Source organism: Carcharhinus amblyrhynchos, unplaced genomic scaffold (genome assembly GCF_965287045.1).
Source record: "Carcharhinus amblyrhynchos unplaced genomic scaffold, sCarAmb.v2.hapA scaffold_53, whole genome shotgun sequence".
NCBI lineage: Eukaryota > Metazoa > Chordata > Chondrichthyes > Carcharhiniformes > Carcharhinidae > Carcharhinus > Carcharhinus amblyrhynchos.
The window spans coordinates 1,789,458-1,810,908 of NW_027649794.1; the positions used below are offsets into that span (position 1 = coordinate 1,789,458).

General features: G+C 53.2%; 1 protein-coding gene across 2 annotated transcripts in view; it reads left to right on the plus strand.

The window, feature by feature from the left end:
- Positions 1-2,512: 2,512 nt before the first annotated feature.
- The window catches only part of LOC145337606 (basal cell adhesion molecule-like), a 125,284-nt gene continuing 106,345 nt past the window's right edge, over positions 2,513-21,451 (plus strand). For both annotated transcript variants that reach the window (XM_080182401.1, XM_080182400.1), the window contains exon 1: positions 2,513-2,622. In XM_080182401.1, coding sequence (XP_080038527.1) covers positions 2,577-2,622 — 46 coding nt within the window. In that variant the 5' untranslated portion in view covers positions 2,513-2,576. The remainder of the gene's footprint in view (positions 2,623-21,451) is intronic.

Sequence of the window (21,451 nt, forward strand, 5' to 3'; positions counted from 1 at the left end):
TTGATAAACAGGGGTTTGGCTACAATACGTAGTTTGATTTGATTTGATTTATTATTGTCACGTGTATTAACACACAGTGAAAGTATTGTTTGTTTTGCGCTGTACAGGCAAAGCATACCATTCATAGAGTAGGAAAGGAGAAGGTGTAGAATATAGTGTTACAGTCATAGGTAGGGTGTAGAGAAAGATCAACCTACTGTGAGGTAGGTCCATTCAAAAGTCTGACGGCAGCAGGGAAGAAGCTGTTCTTGAGTCGGTTGGTACGGGACCTCAGGCTTTTGTGTCTTTTTCCCGATGGAAGAAGATGGAAGTACGTGGGATCCTTAATTATGCTGGCTGCTTTTCTGAGGCAGTTGGAAGTGCGGACAGAGTCAATGGAAGGGAAATTGGTTTGCTTAATGGACTGGGCTTCGTTCATGATCCTATGTAGTTCATAGCAGTCTTGGGCAGAGCAGGAGCCCATACCAAGCTGGGATACAACCAGAAAGGACGCTTTCTATGATGCATCTGTAAAAATTGATGAGAGTCGTAGCTGACATGCCAAATTTCCTTAGTCTTCTGAGAAAGTAGAGGCATTGGTGGACTATCTTAACTATAGCATCAGCATAGGGGGTTGTGGGGGGAGGGGGAGGGGGGGGTTGCGGGGGACCAGGACAGGTTGTTGGTTATCTGGCACCTAAAAACATGAAGCTCATGACCATTTCTACTTGGTCCCCACTGATGTAGACAGGGATATGTTCTCCTTTACTCTTCCAGAAGTCGATGACAATCTTTTTCCTTTTTTTTGGCATTGGGGGAGAGATTATTGCAACAGTTCACCAGATTCTCGAGCTGATTCCAGTACCATGTCTCAATCAAAGTAGGCAGATTATTCTGCAAAACTCGAGTCAGCCACACTACTGCATCCAGATCTGATCCCCCCACACTTTAGTGCAGGGGTGAGGGTCAAAGAGAGGCTGTGTGGATGGAGATTCACCAGAACAGATCCAGTAGTGGGGAGCTCACCGTTCATAAGGCAAGCTTGGAGAAGGTAGGATTGTCCTCTGAGGGAGAGTGAAAAGAGGAGACCTGATAGAGGCAGACAAGACAATGACAGCTCCAAATAATGTCGACAAAGAGAAACTGTTTCCCATTTGCTGACCATAGGCAGGGTGGAGAGGGTATGTAGGTTTTAGGCAAATTGATGGGTTGACTGGCACCCTCTGTGAGAAAATTTCAGGCAAGCATACTGCCAGGACTGAGAATGCAACACTTTATTGGAGTGTCAGTACTCAGAGAGTGCTGCACTGTCAGAGGGTCAGTACTGAGGGAGTGCCGCACTGTCAGAGGGTCAGTACTGAGGGAGTGCCGCACTGTCAGAGGGTCAGTACTGAGGGAGTGCCGCACTGTCAGAGGGTCAGTACTGAGGGAGTGCTGCAGTGTCAGAGGGTCAGTACTGAGGGAGTGCCGCACTGTCAGAGGGTCAGTACTGAGGGAGTGCTGCACTGTCAGAGGGTCAGTACTGAGGGAGTGCCGCACTGTCAGAAGGTCAGCACTGAGGGAGTGCTGCACTGTCAGAGGGTCAGTACTGAGGGAGTGCCGCACTGTCAGAGGGTCAGTGCTGAGGGAGTGCTGCACTGTCAGAGGGTCAGTACTGAGGGAGTGCCGCACTGTCAGAGGGTCAGTACTGAGGGAGTGCCGCACTGTCAGAAGGTCAGCACTGAGGGAGTGCTGCACTGTCAGAGGGTCAGTACTGAGGGAGTGCCGCACTGTCAGAGGGTCAGTGCTGAGGGAGTGCTGCACTGTCAGAGGGTCAGTACTGAGGGAGTGCCGCACTGTCAGAGGGTCAGTACTGAGGGAGTGCTGCACTGTCAGAGGGTCAGTACTGAGGGAGTGCCGCACTGTCAGAGGGTCAGTACTGAGGGAGTGCCACACTGTCAGAGGGTCAGTACTGAGGGAGTGCTGCACTGTCAGAGGGTCAGTGCTGAGGGAGTGCCGCACTGTCAGAGGGTCAGTACTGAGGTAGTGCCGCACTGTCAGAGGGTCAGTGCTGAGGGAGTGCTGCACTGTCAGAGGGTCAGTGCTGAGGGAGTGCCGCACTGTCAGAGGGTCAGTGCTGAGGGAGTGCCGCACTGTCAGAGGGTCAGTGCTGAGGGAGTGCTGTACTGTCAGAGGGTCAGTGCTGAGGGAGTGCTGTACTGTCAGAGGGTCAGTACTGAGGGAGTGCCGCACTGTCAGAGGGTCAGTACTGAGGGAGTGCTGCACTGATAACCCAGTCCAGGTTACTGTTGAGTGTATGGTGCTTGTCGTTTCCTATCTGTGTTACACCCTGTGGTCTGAGCTGCGTAAGAACTGGAGAAAATTACAGAGGGACAGGGGAGTGGGATTGTTAATCATTGTGATTTGTAAATTCGGGATGTGTGGAGTCGACTGGATTTGCTGTAAACCAGTCCGCACCCACCTCCCCCCACCCCTCTCTCTCTGCATCTCCCTCCTTCCTCTTAATCCCAAGGGGCGGGACATGAGGAAACGCTCCGGCTGTGAGTGAGTGAAAGCTTCTCTGATACTAGAAATCGCTGGAGCACCGTTTGGAGAACATGTTCTGTCTCGGAGCTTTAGTATTCTTAGCCATCGCCGCCCCAGGTAAAAGATTTTTCCATTCGTTCAAAGAAAATGTCATAATCATGAGATGGGGGGTGCTTTCTGTGGTGTGCGAATCGTTCACAGATTTTAAAGTTTGTTTAAACTTTGCAAACATGCTTTAGCAGGTGGTCCACTCTTGTGAATGGGTTGAGCTGCTGTTTATTTCATTGCGGTTTCTCTCTCTGCTCATTTCAGAGCGGATTTCAAAGCCTCTGGGTTCAGGCTGCGCTGCTTGATATATTGTTGCTGTTCTTGTCCTGGTTAGTTCGCCGGGATAGATTCTGCTCTCTCCCAGTTCACAGTTTAGTGAGAGAGTATGAGGGAGAATGTGTGTCAGTGTGTGTGTGTGTGTGTGTGTGTGAGAGAGAGAGAGAGATTGGGTGCATGAGAGAGATTGTGGGTGTGTGTGTGAGAGAGAGATTGTGTATGTGTGTGTGAGAGAGAGTGTGTGTAAGAAAATATGTGTGTGTCTCTGTGAAACTGAGCGTTAGAATGTATGTGTGTGAGTGAGAATGTATGTGTATGAATGAGAATGTATGTGTGTGTATGAGAGAGAGAGAATGCATGCGTGTGTCTCTGTGTGCCTCTCTAGGTGTGAGAGAGAATGTGTGCGTGTGTGTGTGTCTGGGTGTGAGAGAGAATGTATGTGTGTGTGTGTGTGTCTGGGTGTGAGAGAGAATGTGTGTGTGTGTGTGTGTGTCTGGGTGTGAGAGAGAATGTGTGTGTGTGTCTGGGTGTGAGAGAGAATGTGTGTGTGTGTGTGTGTGTCTGGGTGTGAGAGAGAATGTGTGTGTGTGTCTGGGTGTGAGAGAGAATGTGTGTGTGTGTCTGGGTGTGAGAGAGAATGTGTGTGTGTGTGTGTGTCTGGGTGTGAGAGAGAATGTGTGTGTGTGTGTGTGTGTCTGGGTGTGAGAGAGAATGTGTGTGTGTGTGTGTGTGTCTGGGTGTGAGAGAGAATGTGTGTGTGTGTGTGTGTGTCTGGGTGTGAGAGAGAATGTGTGTGTGTGTGTGTGTGTCTGGGTGTGAGAGAGAATGTGTGTGTGTGTGTGTGTGTCTGGGTGTGAGAGAGAATGTGTGTGTGTGTGTGTGTGTCTGGGTGTGAGAGAGAATGTGTGTGTGTGTGTGTGTGTCTGGGTGTGAGAGAGAATGTGTGTGTGTGTGTGTGTGTCTGGGTGTGAGAGAGAATGTGTGTGTGTGTGTGTGTGTCTGGGTGTGAGAGAGAATGTGTGTGTGTGTGTGTGTGTCTGGGTGTGAGAGAGAATGTGTGTGTGTGTGTGTGTGTCTGGGTGTGAGAGAGAATGTGTGTGTGTGTGTGTGTGTGTCTGGGTGTGAGAGAGAATGTGTGTGTGTGTGTGTGTGTGTCTGGGTGTGAGAGAGAATGTGTGTGTGTGTGTGTGTGTGTCTGGGTGTGAGAGAGAATGTGTGTGTGTGTGTGTGTGTCTGGGTGTGAGAGAGAATGTGTGTGTGTGTGTGTGTGTCTGGGTGTGAGAGAGAATGTGTGTGTGTGTGTGTGTGTCTGGGTGTGAGAGAGAATGTGTGTGTGTGTGTGTGTGTCTGGGTGTGAGAGAGAATGTGTGTGTGTGTGTGTGTGTGTCTGGGTGTGAGAGAGAATGTATGTGTGTGTGTGTGTCTGGGTGTGTGAGAGAGAATGTATGTGTGTGTGTGAGTGAGAATCTGTGTGTGTGCTCTCTCCTCACAATCCCTGAAACACAGAGGGAGTGTCCCACCTCTCTCTTTCCCACATCCTAAGCCTGCTGCAAAGTTCTGAAAGTGCGGCCAGGGGAATGCTTCTCCCGCGGGCTCCTCTCTCTCTCCCTCACCCTTTCTCACTCTCTCTTTCCCACACTTCATTCTCTCTTCCAGCCTGTCTGCATTTTCTTTGTTTCACAGGCTCCCCCAGCATCTCTCCTCACTTTACCCCCCAATCCCCCCCTCTCTCTCCTTTACTCTTTCACCAGCTGCTTTCTTTCACTTCATCCCCTCTCCTATTTCTCCTTGACATCCAGCCCACCCCTAACCCCTTCTCTTCACCCTCTCTCTCTCCTCTCACTGTCTCTCTCCTCTTCACTCTCCTCTCTCTCCCTTTCCTTCTTCATTCCCTCTCTCCTTTCTCTCCCCTCTTTACTTTCCCCTCTCTTTTCTTCTTCATTCTCTCTCCTCTCTCTTTCTCCTCTCTTTCTCCTGTTCATTCTCCCCCTCTCTTTCCTTCTTCATTATCACTCCTCTCTCTCTCCTCTTCACTCTCTCTCTCCTCTCATTGTCTCTCTCCTCTTCACTCTCCTCCTATCTCTTTTCTTCATTCTCTCTCTCTCCTCTCGGTCTCTCTTCTCTCTCGCTCTTTTTCACTCTCCCCCTCTCTTTTCTTCCCTCTCTCTTCACCTTTCCTCTGGGATTAAACTCTTTCTTCATTTCCTTTCCAATCTTCCCCGCCTTCACTGTCACCTTCATTCTCAGTTCTGCTTTCTCCTTCCCTTCTTCCTCTCCTCACATTCCGTCGACTCTGACACCTCTCCCAGTTCATCCATCGCTTGAGTTCATTTCCTCGTTCTGTTTCTCTTGTGTCTCACTCTGTGTTCTCTCTCTCTCTCTGTCTCTCTGCTGCAATCACTTTCTCCCACTCCTCCATTCTCTGTCCATCCAGCGAGTTGAATTCAGACTGTTGTTTTATTCAGACGGAGTATTTCTCCATTTCTTGCTGTTGCACAGAGCTCTCTCTTTCTCAAGCCCCCACATTCCTGACTCTCTTCCTGGCCCCCTCTCCCTTGCTGACCTTGTTCACTCTCCATCTCCACCAACTCCCTGCCCATCTCCTCATCAACATTTCCTCTGTGAGTCTCAATCCAATCCAATCGCTCCCCCACAACCTTGCCCCATCTCTCACCCCTCTCCTCCACTTCTCCCCCCCTCACTCTCCCACCCTCTGCTCTCCTCCGCTTATCCCCTCATCCTCCCCCTCTCCTCCCTCTCTCATCCTCACTCATGTCCTCCCTCTCCTCCTCTTCCCCTTCACTCTCTCACCCTCTGCCCTCCTCCACTTCCCCCCCTCACTCTCTCACCCTCTGCCCTCCTCCACTTCCCCCTCACTGTGCCTCACCTCTTTATCTCACTGCCTCTTCCCTATTTAATGAGTTAAGGTTTACTGTTTTCTGAGTGTGTGCCTGTTTGAGTGTGTGTGTGTATGTGTGAGTGTGTCAGAGTCTGTGTGTGAGTGTGTTTCTGTCTATCTGGGACACCTTACAGAGAAGTAGCTGTCCCATCAGTCACACAGATACACATCGAATCTGCGGTATAACGCTAAGCACTGCTGGGCTGGGGACTGGCAGGGTGGGAGTCTGTTGGGGTGCGGGGAATGGGGGTGCATTCTGTTGGGGTGCAGGGAGGGGGGTGCAGTTTGTCAGCGTGCGGGGAGGGGGCGGTGCAGTGTGTCAGGGCAGGGGAGGGAGGGGGCGCAGTGTGTCGGGGGCAGAGGGAGAGGGGTGCAGTCTGTCGGGGTGGGAGGGAGGGGGTGCAGTGTATCAGGGAGGGGACAGGAGGGGGTGCAGTGTATCGGGAAGGGGGTGGAGTGTGCCAGGGTGGGGGGAGGGGGGGGTGGAGTGTGCCAGGGTCGGGGGGAGAGGGGTGCAGTGTGTCAGAGCAGCGGAAGGGGTGCAGTGTGTCGGCTTTGGGGGGGGGGGGTGGTGGTGGTGCAGTGTGCCAGGGCGGGGTGGTGGAGCGGGGTGGGGTGCAGTGTGTCGGCTGTGGGGGGGTGGTGGTGCAGTGTGTCGAGGCGGGGGAATGAGGGGGTGCAGTGTGTCGGGATGCGGGGAGGGGGAGTGCAGAGTGTCAGGGTGGAGGGAGAGGGAGTGCAGTGTGTTGGGGTGGGGGGGGTGAGCGGCTGCTGCAGTGTAACAGGGCGGGGGGCAGAGAGTGAGTCTCCCCTGCCTCTGCGACTCTGTTTTGAGACTGAGTGTACAGGGCAGGTTAGCCCTGCATTCCAAGCATTCCCTTGGATAAGAGTCTCTCCCGCCCCTTCAGCACCGGAGATAGGGCTTGTTTCGCAAGTCGGAGAGAGAGGGAGGGAGGGAGAGGAGGAGCGGGGGGGCTGGGGGGGGTTGCAGAATACACCGACACTCACTCCGAGTGTAAACGGGAGGCTCGGTGAGTTGCCAGCTGGGGTGGGTGATGAATGGCGCTTTGGAAAAAGCTGGCTTTGGCAAGTGTGAAACATGCTGTGGCAGCTTTACAATCAGCCCACTCCCAACCCCCCCACTCCCCCATCTCCCGCGCCGGGCCCTGTAATTATGAGTAACCGCGCACCGTCCCTCTGTCGCCCTCTCCCCCCTGTGGCTCCTCTCGGGATGAGGTCAAGAAGGTGGGGGGGGGTCAGTCTCTCTTAAAGGGACAGGCCCCACCCACCATTCAAGGCCACTGATGCCTCACCCAACTTGTGCCAGACCTGGGCTTTTTCTTTAAGAGTGGGAGCTCGTGGGGAGGGGAGGGTATGGCGGTGGAGGGGGGAGACTTCCCTGAATTTTAGCCCAACATCCCCCCTCCCCCCCCCCCCCCCCCCCCCCCCTCCAACTGCCCCACTCTCTCTCTTAAAGGCACCAGTTTACGTTGGGGAGAGGCAAGGGTTAGCAGTGGGGGAGGGTTGAGTGGGACAAAGTGATGTCTGTGGGGGGGGTTGGGGGGGAGGGGTGGTGGTGGGGGGTGGGGGGGGGAGTCGGTGGTGACGGAAGTTGAGACGGAGCTCAGCAGGGGAGGGCGGCACAAAACAGAGGTTGGCACAGCAAGATCCCACAGGCAGCAATGCCTGTTTGGGTTTTTTGGGGGGGGGGGCGGCGGGGGGAGGGCCCAGATCATCCCTCCGCAGGGTCAGGTGAGTGAGGGGTGAAGTAGTGACCCCCAGGCTGCAAGGAGGGACAACTCGCCCCTGCTCCTTCTCCACACAGCGACTGTCAGATAGTTTAACACTCACTCGATGTGGGGTGGGGGGGTGGTGTGGGATGGTGGGGGGGGTGTGGGGAGGTGGGTGGTGGGGGTGGGGGGGAGGTGGGTGGGGGGTTGTGGGGTGGTGGGTTGTGGGGTGGTGGGGGGAGGTGGGTGTTGGGGGTGGGGGGGAGGTGGGTGTTGGGGGTGGGGGGGAGGTGGGTGTTGGGGGTGGGGGGGAGGTGGGTGTTGGGGGTGGGGGGGAGGTGGGTGTTGGGGTGGGGGGGAGGTGGGTGTTGGGGGTGGGGGGGAGGTGGGTGTTGGGGGGGGGGGGGAGGTGGGTGTTGGGGGTGGGGGGGAGGTGGGGGTGGTGGGGGTGGGGGGGAGGTGGAGGTGGGTGGTGGGGGTGGGGGGAGGTGGGGGTGGTGGGGGGAGGTGGAGGTGGGTGGTGGGGGGAGGTGGAGGTGGGTGGTGGGGGTGGGGGGAGGTGGGTGGTGGGGGTGGGGGGAGGTGGGTGGTTGGGGTGGGGGGAGGTGGGGGTGGTGGGGGGAGGTGGAGGTGGGAGGTGGGGGTGGGGGAGGAGGTGGGGGTGGGGGAGGAGGTGGGGGTGGGGGGAGGTGGCGGGGGTGGGGGGAGGTGGCGGGGGTGGGGGGAGGTGGTGGGGGTGGGGGAGGTGGTGGGGGTGGGGGAGGTGGGGTGGGTGGGGTGAGGATGGGGGAGGTGGGGGTGGGGGGACGTGGGGGGGGTGGGGTGAGGATGGTGGAGGTGGGGGAGTGGCGGGGGTGGGTGGGTGGCGGTGGTGGGGGGTGGTGGGGGTGGTGGGGGAGGTGTGGGGTGGTGGAGGGGGGTGTGGGGTGGTGGGGGGTGGTGGGGTGAGGATGGGGGTGGTGGGGGTGGGTGGGGTGAGGATGGTGGGGGTGTGGGGGTGTGGGGGGGTGTGGGGGGGTGGGGGTGGTAGGGGGGGGGGAGTGTGGGGTGTGGGGGGTGGGGGTGGTAGGGGGGGGGAGTGTGGGGTGGTGGGGGGGCCCCTAAGTCAGCACACCACCCCCCCCCACTTTCCCCTTCCACCCCTCACCCACTCCTCTCCCTCCAACAGGGGTGGCCCTCGCCCCCAGCAGTGCCCCTCTGCCAGGACAGCCCTCCCCATCCCACCTTCCTCCTGACGAGGCAGGTTCCCCTCCCCCCATCTGTCCCCAGCAGTGCCCCTTGGACAGGGCATTGCAAACCTCACCCCCCCCCGCCAGCAGTGCTGTTGTTACAGGGCAGCACTCCCTGTCCTGCCCTCCCTCCGATAAGGTGGAATTCCTCTCCCCCGTCTGTCCAGCAATGCCCCTCAGACAGAGCATCACTGCACGCATCCCAGCAGTGCCCCCTCTCAGACAGGGCATCATTGTACCCCCTCCCCACCCTCCCAATAATGCCCCGCTGACAGGACATCACTGCCCCCACCCACCTATCCGAGCAGCGCCCCTCAGACAGGGCATCGCTTCCCCTCTTTGCATCGAGAATCGCCTCTCTCGCCCTGAGCCACGAGACTTGGCCCAAGTCTGCGGTGCGGGATTGGGAGCAGTGCTGACACGAGGCAGGGGCCGGTGGAGGGGACGGAGGGGGTTAAGTGAGAGAGTGCGAGCAGCCCACATCATCCCAGAGACAGAGAGAGAGAGGAGGGGGTGGGAGAGGGGAAAAGCTGTGTGGTACCCAGATGGACGAGTCCTTTATCCAGCGAGAATGAGGAGATGTGAGTCTCGGATTTTCCCCCAAATGAGTGGATTCTGAACCGATACTTTCCGAGTGATGAGGACTCCTTCGGGGAACGGAGGTCAGCTGTTTCTCAGGCCACTTCTGTGTCTGAGGGAGGCAGCTGTTTAAGGATCATCTTTTACAGCCCAAGTTTATTTTTAGGATTCTGCTGGGCCATCGTCATTTGCGAAGCAGGGATTTTCTTTTCCCAACATGCATTTCGGGGAGAGCAGGGTTGCTATAGGCCCCGTCACTATCCGGTTGAGGTGCAGCAGTGAATGGGCGCTCCCTGCCGCCTCATAGTGTCCCCCCCACTGGCTGGAGGGCATGGGCTTTTCGGGATACGGTGCCGTGAGGCGTTTAGTTTTCCTGCAGCGTGGCTTGAGTGGCACGGAGCTGAGATTTGATGCAAACCCCACACCAGGCCTGGTTGGGTCAGCTGGCTGAAAAGTCTGCGGCCTAGTTCAGTCCGGGCCTTCCCGGAGCCTTCCACGGCCCCAGAGGGCTCCGTGGGACACTGCTCACAGATGGGCTGGGGGAGCAACTTTGTCCATCTTTTCCAGTGGTTCTGTTGGAAGTCAGGGATGGTCGCCGTGGTGACAGCTTAAGGTGGGATCAGGAAGTGATGGAAACTGAAGGCCCTGCCAAATGGTGATTCAGAATAATGCAATGCAAAATATGTGAAGATTTTTCAGCGCATCTGTTCAAACTGTGGGAAATTGGAACAGGGCTAGAGCCAAAACGTATATCTGGAAAAACTGTAAAACATGGAATTGTGTTACGGGAAATAGACTTATCACTGTATAACACTGGGGTACAGTACTGCTGGGGACAGATCTGTCGTTGTATAACACTAGGGTACAATTCTGCTGGGGATGGGTCTGTCACTGTATAACACTGGGGTACAGTACTGGTAGGGATAGGTCTGTCAGTGTATAACACTGGGGTACAGTACTGGTGGGGACGGGTCTGTCAGTGTATAACACTGGGGTACAGTACTGGTGGGGATGGGTCTGTCAGTGTATAACACTGGGGTACAGTACTGGTAGGGATAGGTCTGTCAGTGCAAACACTGGGGTACAGTACTGGTGGGGACGGGTCTGTTGCTGTATAACACTGGGGTACAGTACTGGTGGGGATAGGTCTGTCAGTGCAAACACTGGGGTACAGTACTGGTGGGGATGGGTCTGTCACTGTATAACACTGGGGTACAGCACTGGTGGGGACGGGTCTGTCACTGTATAACACTGGGATACAGTACTGCTGAGGAACAGGTCTGTGCTATATAACACTGCGATACAATACCGGGTCTGTCACTGTATAACACTGGGGTACAGTCCTGGTGGGGGTGGTCTGTCACTATAACACTGCGATACAGTACTGGTGGGGATGGGTCTGTTACTATAACACTGCGATACACTACTGGTGGGGATGGGTCTGTTACTATAACACTGTGATACAGTACTGGTGGGGATGGGTCTGTCACTATAACACTGTGATACAGTACTGGTGGGGATGGGTCTGTCACTATAACACTGCTATCCAGTTCTGGTGGGGATGGGTCTGTCACTGTATAACACTGTGATACAGTACTGGTGGGGACGGGTCTGTCACTGTATAACACTGGGATACAGTACTGCTGAGGAACAGGTCTGTGCTATATAACACTGCGATACAATACCGGGTCTGTCACTGTATAACACTGGGGTACAGTCCTGGTGGGGGTGGTCTGTCACTATAACACTGCGATACAGTACTGGTGGGGATGGGTCTGTTACTATAACACTGCGATACACTACTGGTGGGGATGGGTCTGTTACTATAACACTGTGATACAGTACTGGTGGGGATGGGTCTGTCACTATAACACTGTGATACAGTACTGGTGGGGATGGGTCTGTCACTATAACACTGCTATCCAGTTCTGGTGGGGATGGGTCTGTCACTGTATAACACTGTGATACAGTACTGGTGGGGATGGGTCTGTCACTGTATAACCCTGCTCTCCGGTACTGGTGGGGATGGGTCTGTCACTACAACACTGTGATACTGTACAGGTGGGGATGGGTCTGTCACTATAACACTGCGATACAGTACTGGTGGGGATGGGTCTGTCACTATAACACTGTGATACTGTACTGGTGGGGATGGGTCTGTCACTATAACACTGCGATACAGTACAGGTGGGGATGGGTCTGTCACTATAACACTGTGATACAGTACTGGTGGGGATGGGTCTGTCACTATAACACTGCGATACAGTACAGGTGGGGATGGGTCTGTCACTATAACACTGCGATACAGTACAGGTGGGGATGGGTCTGTTACTATAACACTGTGATACAGTACTGATGGGGATGGGTCTGTCACTATAACACTGTGATACAGTACTGGTGGGGATGGGTCTGTCACTGTATAACACTGCTATCTAGTACTGGTGGGGATGGGTCTGTCACTATAACACTGTGATACAGTACTGGTGGGGATGGGTCTGTTACTATAACACTGTGATACAGTACTGGTGGGGATGGGTCTGTCACAATAACACTGTGATACAGTACTGGTGGGGATGGGTCTGTCACTATAACACTGTGATACAGTACTGGTGGGGATGGGTCTGTCACTATAACACTGTGATACAGTACTGGTGGGGATGGGTCTGTTACTATAACACTGTGATACTGTACTGGTGGGGATGGGTCTGTCACTATAACACTGTGATACAGTACTGGTGGGGATGGGTCTGTTACTATAACACTGCGATACAGTACTGGTGGGGATGGGTCTGTCACTATAACACTGTGATACAGTACTGGTGGGGATGGGTCTGTTACTATAACACTGTGATACTGTACTGGTGGGGATGGGTCTGTCACTATAACACTGTGATACAGTACTGGTGGGGATGGGTCTGTTACTATAACACTGCGATACAGTACTGGTGGGGATGGGTCTGTCACTGTATAACACTGTGATACAGTACAGGTGGGGATGGGTCTGTTACTATAACACTGCGATACAGTACTGGTGGGGATGGGTCTGTCACTGTATAACACTAGGGTACAGTACTGGTGGGGATGGGTCTGTCACTGTACAACACTGTGATGAAGTGCTGATGGGAACAGTTTGTCACTGTACAACACTGCGATATCGTACTTGTGGAGACAGGTCTGTCACTGTATAACACTGTGATAAAGCACTGATGGGGACGGGTCTGTCGCTATAACACTGCGATACAGCACTGATGGGGATGGGGCTGTCACTATAACGCTGCGATACAGTACTGCTGGGGATGGGTCTGTTACTATATAACACTGGGATACAGTACTGGTGTGGACGGGTCTGCCACTGTATAACACTGGGATACAGTACTGGTGGGGGTGTTCTGTCACTGTATAACACTGGGGTACAGTACTGGTGAGGATGGGTCTGTCAGTGTATAACACTGGGGTACAGTACTGGTGGGGATGGGTCTGTCACTGTATAACACTGGGGTACAGTACTGGTGGGGACGGGTCTGTCACTGTATAACACTGGGGTACAGTACTGGTGGGGATGGGTCTGTTAGTGTATAACACTGGGGTACAGTACTGTTGGGGATGGGTCTGTCACTGTATAACACTGGGGTACAATACTGGGGGGGTTTCTGTTACTGTATAACACTGGGGTACAGTACTGGTGGGGACAGGTCTGTCAGTGTATAACACTGGGATACAATACTCGGGGGGGACGGGTCTGGCACTGTATAACACTGGGGTACAGTTCTGCTGGGGGTGGTCACTAAAACACTGTGATACAGTTCTGGTGGGTGTGGTCTGTCACTATAACACTGCGATACAGTACTGTGGTGATGGGTCTGTCATTGTATAACACTGCGATACAGCACTGCTTGGGACGGGTCTGTCACTATAACACTGTGATACAGTACTGGTGAGGATGGGTCTGTCACTATAACACTGCGATACAGCACTGGTGGGGACGGGTCTGTCACTATAACACTGGGGTACAGTACTGGTGGGGATGGGTCTGTCACTGTATAACACTGTGATACAGTACTGGTGGGGGTGGGTCTGTCACTATAACACTGCGATACAGTACTGGTGGGGGTGGGTCTGTCACTATAACACTGGGGTACAGTACTGGTGGGGAAGGGTCTGTCACTGTATAACACTGTGATACAGTACTGGTGGGGATGGGTCTGTCACTGTATAACACTGAGGTACAGTACTGGTGGGGATAGGTCTGTCAGTGTATAACACTGGGGTACAGTACTGGTGGGGATGGGTCTGTCACTATAACACTGGGGTACATACTGGTGGGGATGGGTCTGTCACTATAACACTGGGGTACAGTACTGGTGGGGATGGGTCTGTTACTATAACACTGGGGTACATACTGGTGGGGATGGGTCTGTCACCATAACACTGGGGTACAGTACTGGTGGGGATGGGTCTGTTACTATAACACTGGGGTACAGTACTGGTGGGGATGGGTCTGTCACTATAACACTGCGGTACAGTACTGGTGGGGATGGGTCTGTCACTGTATAACAGTGAGGTACAGTACTGGTGGGGATGGGTCTGTTACTATAACACTGGGGTACAGTACTGGTGGGGATGGGTCTGTCAGTGTATAACACTGGGGTACAGTACTGGTGGGGATGGGTCTGTCACTATAACACTGCTATCTAGTACTGGTGGGGATGGGTCTGTCACTCTAACACTGGGGTACAGTACTGGTGGGGATGGGTCTGTCACTATAACACTGGGGTACAGTACTGGTGGGGATGGGTCTGTCACTATAACACTGGGGTACAGTACTGGTGGGGATGGGTCTGTCACTATAACACTGGGGTACAGTACTGGTGGGGATGAGTCTGTCACTATAACACTGCGGTACAGTACTGGTGGGGATGGGTCTGTCACTGTATAACACTGGGGTACAGTACTGGTGGGGATGGGTCTGTCACTATAACACTGCGGTACAGTACTGGTGGGGATGGGTCTGTCATTGTATAACACTGGGGTACAGTACTGGTGGGGATGGGTCTGTTACTATAACACTGCTATCTAGTACTGGTGGGGATGGGTCTGTCACTATAACACTGCTATATAGTACTGGTGGGGATGGGTCTGTTACTATAACACTGCTATCCAGTACTGGTGGGTCTATAGCTATCCCTGAGGGATTTGTGTGAATATGTTGCCCCCAGTCTTTTTCTCGCAGTCTGTCACTTGACATTTCTGAGCCTGCACTCAGGCTGATTGGGTGCAGAGTGGAGTGTGTGAAAGGGTGTAATTAGTTTTTTGTGCTATTGTTCAATTGGCCCCAAGTTTGGCAAGGCCAGATGAAGGCTTCGGAGAGGGGAAGGAGATAAGAGCAGACATCTGGTGATTGAGGCACCAGCTGCCCCTCAGACAAGGACCCAGGTGTGTGGTGTGTATCACATTGGAGGGTCTGTGTCGCAATTAATCATCCCCTCCACATTTTGAGGGGGGGGCTTTGACATTGGGTTGGGGGGAGGAAGGGGAACGGCTCTCAGAGGCACTTAAAGCACAGTAGGAGACCATTTGGCCCATTGGGCCTCTTCTTAACTCTCTGTATGACCTATCCAATTAGTCTTCATTCTCCTTCCCCCATGCTCTCTCCCCCACTTTTCCCTGCTGATCTTTCCCCTCTGGTATTTCCCCCCCACCATCCCCCCTTTGAAATTGAATCTGCTTCCAGTTTTTCCAGGCAGCGCCTTCCAGATCACAACTCTGCATTTAAATACAGATTCTCCTTAACTCCCACCTCTGGTCCTTTTCCCGATTCTCTTCAATCTGTCACCCGCCCCTCGAGTTACCCACCCTCCTGTCACTGGAAACACTTTCTCCTCATTCACTCCATCTAAATATCCTCCCTTATGATTGTGAACACCCCTATTCATTCCCTCCCGATAATCTCTCGGAGAGGGGGAGGTTTTAGATGGAAGACAAAGCACTGAACAGACACACAGTCCCAATGCCAGAGAGTTGAATATTAAACCTGAGGCTACCTCGTTAATCTTACTGCTCGTAAATTCTGTCTCATTGAGCAGCTTTTGAACATCCAGGGACACCCAGGAACAGTCTTGGCTCTTATTTTGTTTAAAAAGGGAGAGGTTTAATTTGATTCTTGGAATGTGTTCTTTCTTCAGCCCCATGTGATTCTGATTAAACTCAGTTATCCCTCATTACACTGTGTGAGTGTGGAGATCGCTGGAGATGCTATCACTGGTCAAATATTCCCCTTCCTTATCTCTGTAACCTCCTCCAGACCCTACTGCCCTCCCTATCTCTGTAACCTCCTCCAGACCCTACACTCCTTCCTATCGCTGTAACCTCTCCAGCCCTTACACCCCTCCCTATGTCTGTAATCTCTTCCAGCCCCTATACCCCTTCCTATCTTTGTAATCTCCTCCAGCCCCTACACCCCTTCCTATATCTGTAACCTCTCCAGCCTCTACAACCCTCCCTATCTCTGTAACCTCCTCCAGCCCCTACAACCCTCCCTATCTTTGTAACCTCCTCCAGCCCCTACAACCCTCCCTATCTCTGTAACCTCCTCCAGCCCCTACACCCCTCCCTATCTCTGTAACCTCCTCCAGCCTCTACACCCCTCCCTATCTCTGTAACCTCCTCCAGCCCCCACACCCCTCCCTATCTCTGTAACCTCCTCCAGCCCCCACACCCCTCCCTATCTCTGTAACCTCCTACAGCCCCTACATCCCTCCCTATATCTGTAACCTCCTCCAGCCCCTACAACCCTCTCTATATCTGTAACCTCCTCCAGCCCCTACATCCCTCCCTATATCTGTAACCTCCTCCAGCCCCTACAGCCCTCCCTATCTCTGTAACCTCCTCCAGCCCTCACCATTTTCTGAGATCTCTGTGCTCCTCTGGTTCCATCCTGTTGAACATCCCTGAATTCCCATTGCTCCACCATTGGCAGCCCTGCTTTCAGTTGCCTGGAATTCCCTCATTAATCCTTTTGATCGCTCTCTCTCTCTTTCTCTCCATCTCAATCCGTCTCTCGGTGTCTTCCTACCTCTCGCTGTCTCTCTCTCTTTTCTCTGTCTTTCTCTCACTCTCGCTCCCTTTCTTTCTGTCTGTCTCTCTCTGTGTGTGTCTCTCCCTCTCTGTCTCTCCCTCTCTCTCTCTCGCTCTCCCTCTCCCTCCCTCTCTGTCTCACCCTCTCCCTCCCTCTCTGTCTCTCCCTCTCCCTCCCTCTCTGTCTCTCCCTCTCCCTCCCTCTCTGTCTCACCCTCTCCCTCCCTCTCTGTCTCACCCTCTCCCTCCCTCTCTGTCTCTCCCTCTCCCTCCCTCTCTGTCTCTCCCTCTCCCTCCCTCTCTGTCTCTCCCTCTCCCTCCCTCTCTGTCTCTCCCTCTCCCTCCCTCTCTGTCTCTCCCTCTCCCTCCCTCTCTGTCTCTCCCTCTCCCTCCCTCTCTGTCTCTCCCTCTCCCTCCCTCTCTGTCTCTCCCTCTCCCTCCCTCTCTGTCTCTCCCTCTCCCTCCCTCTCTGTCTCACCCTCTCCCTCCCTCTCTGTCTCACCCTCTCCCTCCCTCTCTGTCTCACCCTCTCCCTCCCTCTCTGTCTCACCCTCTCCCTCCCTCTCTGTCTCACCCTCTCCCTCCCTCTCTGTCTCACCCTCTCCCTCCCTCTCTGTCTCTCCCTCTCCCTCCCTCTCTGTCTCACCCTCTCCCTCCCTCTCTGTCTCACCCTCTCCCTCCCTCTCTGTCTCACCCTCTCCCTCCCTCTCTGTCTCACCCTCTCCCTCCCTCTCTGTCTCACCCTCTCCCTCCCTCTCTGTCTCACCCTCTCCCTCCCTCTCTGTCTCACCCTCTCCCTCCCTCTCTGTCTCACCCTCTCCCTCCCTCTCTGTCTCACCCTCTCCCTCCCTCTCTGTCTCACCCTCTCCCTCCCTCTCTGTCTCACCCTCTCCCTCCCTCTCTGTCTCACCCTCTCCCTCCCTCTCTGTCTCACCCTCTCTCCTTTAAGATGCTCCTTAAAACTGACCTCTTTAACTGAGCATTTGTTCACTAATCCCTAATATCTCCTTGTGTAGCTGGGGACCAAACTCTTTCTGTTAATCACTTCTGCGGATCACCGTGGGCCATTGGTAAAGGTGCTATATAAATGAAAGGTGTTGTTGAACTAAGGCAATGGGAAGGACGTGGGTCCCAGCATGTGTCGGTGTGGGGGTCGAGGATGTGTCGAGCGTAGCGCTGACCAGCTGCATGGGTGTGTGTCTGCAGACCCTACCCTGGCCTCCTCCCCTCCGCCCACCGTGAGGCAGCCCCTCTGCTTATTAACCTCTGCCCAGCTCTCTGGTTACTGGGTAGAGAGGGTTTGGTTGAGGGGGGTGGGAATGGATTTACTGCAGTTGTTTGCACAGCAGCTGAGTTTAAACACAGAGCTGTCTGTCCGGTAATCCTGATACACACCAACCTTCTGCTGCTCTGAAACATTCCACAAGCGCAGTACAAGGGAGGGGCTCTTCACTGAAATAAAGCTGAGATTTCTCTGTGTCTGTCCCTCTCTGATTCTTTTACTCTGTGTGTGTGTGTGTGTGTGTGTGTGTGTGTGTATCTCTCTCTCTCTCCTCTGCATGTGTGTCTTCCTCTCTCATTCTTTCACTTTCCCTGTGTCACTCTTTCTCTCTCTCCCCCGTGTCTCTTTTTCTCTCTCTCTCTCACCTTTTCTCTCCCCATGTCTGTGAGTCTCACTTTTTCTCTCTCATCCTTTCCCCATGTATGAGTCTCCCTCTTACTCTTTCTCTCTCCCCATGCGAGTCTCTCTCTCACTTTCTCTCCCCATGTGTGAGCCTCTCTCTCTTGTTTACTTTCTTTCCCATGTGTGTGAGTCTCTCTCTCACCCTTTCTCTCCCCATGTATGAGTCTCTCTCTCTCACTCTTTCTCTCTCCCCATGCGAGTCTCTCTCTCACTTTCTCTCCCCATGTGTGAGAGCCTCTCTCCCTCGTTCACTTTCTTTCCCATGTGTGTGAGTCTCTCTCTCACTGTTTCTCTCTCCCCGTGTGTGTGAATCACTCTCTCATTCTTTCTCTCTCCCCATGTGTGGGTCTTTCTCTCCCCATGTGTGTGTATCTCCCTCCCTCATTCTTTCACTCCCTCCATGAGTGTATGTATCTCTCTCTCTCTCTCTCTCTCTCTCCTGTGTGTGTGGCTCTCTCTCTCCTGTGTGTGTGGCTCTCTCTCTCCATCGGTCTCTCCCTCTCACACACTTTCTCTCTGTCTCTCTCCATGTGTTTTCTCTCTCTCCCTCCTTCTCTTGCCCTGTGTGTGTGTGCGTGTGTGTGTGCCTCTCTCTTTCTCTCTCCTTGTTTGAGTGTCTTTTTTCACGCTCTCTCCATCAATCTCCCAGCACGCTCTCTGTCAAACCCTGTAATTATTGGCAGGGGTGCTGACACAGAGAAATCTACTTAACTCCCAAACGTGAGAAAGGTTTAAAACTATGCTGGGTTTTGTTTGAATAGATCGGGGAAAACCTTTCTCAATGGCAGTGACTAGATGAGAGAGAGTTGAAACAATTGAGGCAGTGATTACAATCATAGCGTCTTGGACTCAGGAAGGCCATTCAGCCTGTCATTCTCATGCCAGCACCTTGAACAATTCATCCCCACTCTCTCCCCCTGCTCTCTCTCCCCCCTATATCTGTTAATCTTTTCCCATCCAATTTCCCCCTTTTTGAAAGTCCCCCCACACACCCTCTCTTCCACCTTCTTCCGTTGGGAAAAAGATACAAAAATCTGGGGTCACGTATTAACCAGCTCAGGAACAGCTTCTTCCCATCTGCTGTCAGACTTTTGAATGGACTAACCTCGCATTAAGTTGATCTTTCTCTGCACCCTAGCTATGACTGTAACACTACATTCTGCACCCTCTCCTTTCCATCTCTATGAATGGTATGCTCTGTCTGTATGGCGTGAAAGAAACAGTACTTTTCGCTGTATGTTAATACTTGTGACAATAATAAATCAAATCAAAAAAGTTCCTATTGAATCTGCTTCCACCACCCTTTCAGGGAGCACCTTCCAGTTCACAACAGCTCGCTGTGTTTTAATACAAATCCTCCTCCTCTCCCTCCCCTCTGGTTCTTTTCCTGATTCTCTTCAATCTGTCCCCCACTCTGGTTACTCACCCTCCTGTCACTGGAAACAGTGGAAATCAGAGCACCTGGAGAAAACCCATGCAGACACGGGGAGAATGTGCAAACTCCGCACAGACAGTGACCCAAGCCGAGAATCGAACCCAGGTCCATGGCGCTGTGAGGCAGCAGTGCTAACCACTGTGCCACCGTGCCAAGCGCTCATCCAGATACTTTTTAAACGATGCAAGGCATCCCTGCCTCCACCACCCTCCCAGGCAGCGCATTCCAGAACGTCACCAACCTCTGGGCAAACAAGTTTTTCTCCAAATTCCCTTTAATCCTCCTGTCCCTCACCTTGAACCTGTGTCCCCTCGTGACTGACCCTTCAAGGGGAACAGCTGCCCCTTACTCACTCTGTCTGTGTCCTTCATAATTGTGAACACCTCGATCAGGTCACCCCTCAGGCTTCTCTGCTCTGGAGAGAACAACTCAAGCCTATGCAACCTCTCTTTATAACTTAAATGCTCCAACCCAGGAAGCATCCTGGTCGATCTCCTCTGCACCCCCCTCTCCAGTGTAACCACATCCTTCCTATTATATGGCGACCACAACTGGACGCAGTGCTCTGTGGGGTGGCATGGTGGCACAGTGATTAGCACAGCGCCATGGACCCGGGTTCGATTCTTGGCTTGGGTCACTGTCTGTGCGGAGTTTGCACATTCTCCCCATGTCTGCATGGATTTCCTTCAGGTGCCCCGGTTTCCTCCCACAGTCCAAAAGGTGTGCGGGTTAGGTGGATCAGCCATGGTTAAATTGCCCCTTAGTATCAGGGGGACTAGCTAGGGTAAATGCACGGAGTTATGGGGATAGGACCTGGTTGGGATTGTGGTTGGTGCAGACTCGATGGGCTGAATGGCCTCCTTCTGCCTCACAGCACAAGGGACTCAGGTTCAATTCCCGGCCTTGGGCCACTGTCAGTGTGGAGGCTGCATGTTCTCCCCATGTCTGTGTGGGTTTTCTCCGGGTGCTTCGGTTTCCTCCCATTGTCTGAAAGACGTACTGGTTAGATGCATTGGGCTGTGCTAAATTCTCCCTCAGTGTACCCGAACAGGCACCGGACTGTAGCGACTAGGGCATTTTCACAGTGGCTTCATTGTTAACGTAAGCCAACTTGTGACTAATAAATCAACTTTTAGCTTTAACTGCGGCCTCACCAAAGTTTAATACAAGTTGCTGACAAAAGGTTGAATTCTCTTGAGTTGAACTTGAATCTCAGTCTGTCTGGTTCTCAATGATATGGTCTAATCTCCCATTCATCGGCCATTTCTAAACCAGGACTTGTTTCCCGTTTCAGTCACACTGCACTTGCTGTTTGCCTCGAGAGTAATCGCCACTGTGCACAGTGTGACTGGCATATCTCGCGGCCAACAGGATATAGTGCAATTCAGTACATGATGTGGAGATGCCAGCTTTGGACTGGGGTGGGCACAGTGTGAAGTCTCGTAATACCAGCTTAAATTCCAACAGGTTTATATGTGGAATGACGAGCTTTTTGGAGTGCCGCTCCTTCATCAGGTGAGTCACTCACCTGATGAAGGGACAGCGCTCCGAAAGCTCGTGATTCCAAATAAACCTGTTGGACTTTAACCTGCTGTTGTGAGACTTCTGACCAAGTTCTGGTTGTGGCAGAGCTGAGGCAGAGACGCAGAATGCCAAGGGAACTAAAATAGCCCCTGACATGTTTCTATTTCTGATCTACTTTGGAAACTTGCTCTGCTTGGGTTGTTGTGATGCATTGCTGTGCAGGTGCTAAAAACGGACTAAACATCCCGGTGGGAATGTGAGATCAGGGTCACGCCTGAATAAGGGCAAAATCTGCAGCGTTATTGAAAGAATTTGACTCTTGATCCATTTAGTTTGACCCACAGTGCCTGAAAATATTGGCTGTCGTTATATCCTTCACCTCCTTAGGGAGGCGATGGCCGAGTGGTATTATCACTGGACTATTAATCCAGATAACGTCCTGGGTTCGAATCCCGCCACAGCAGATGG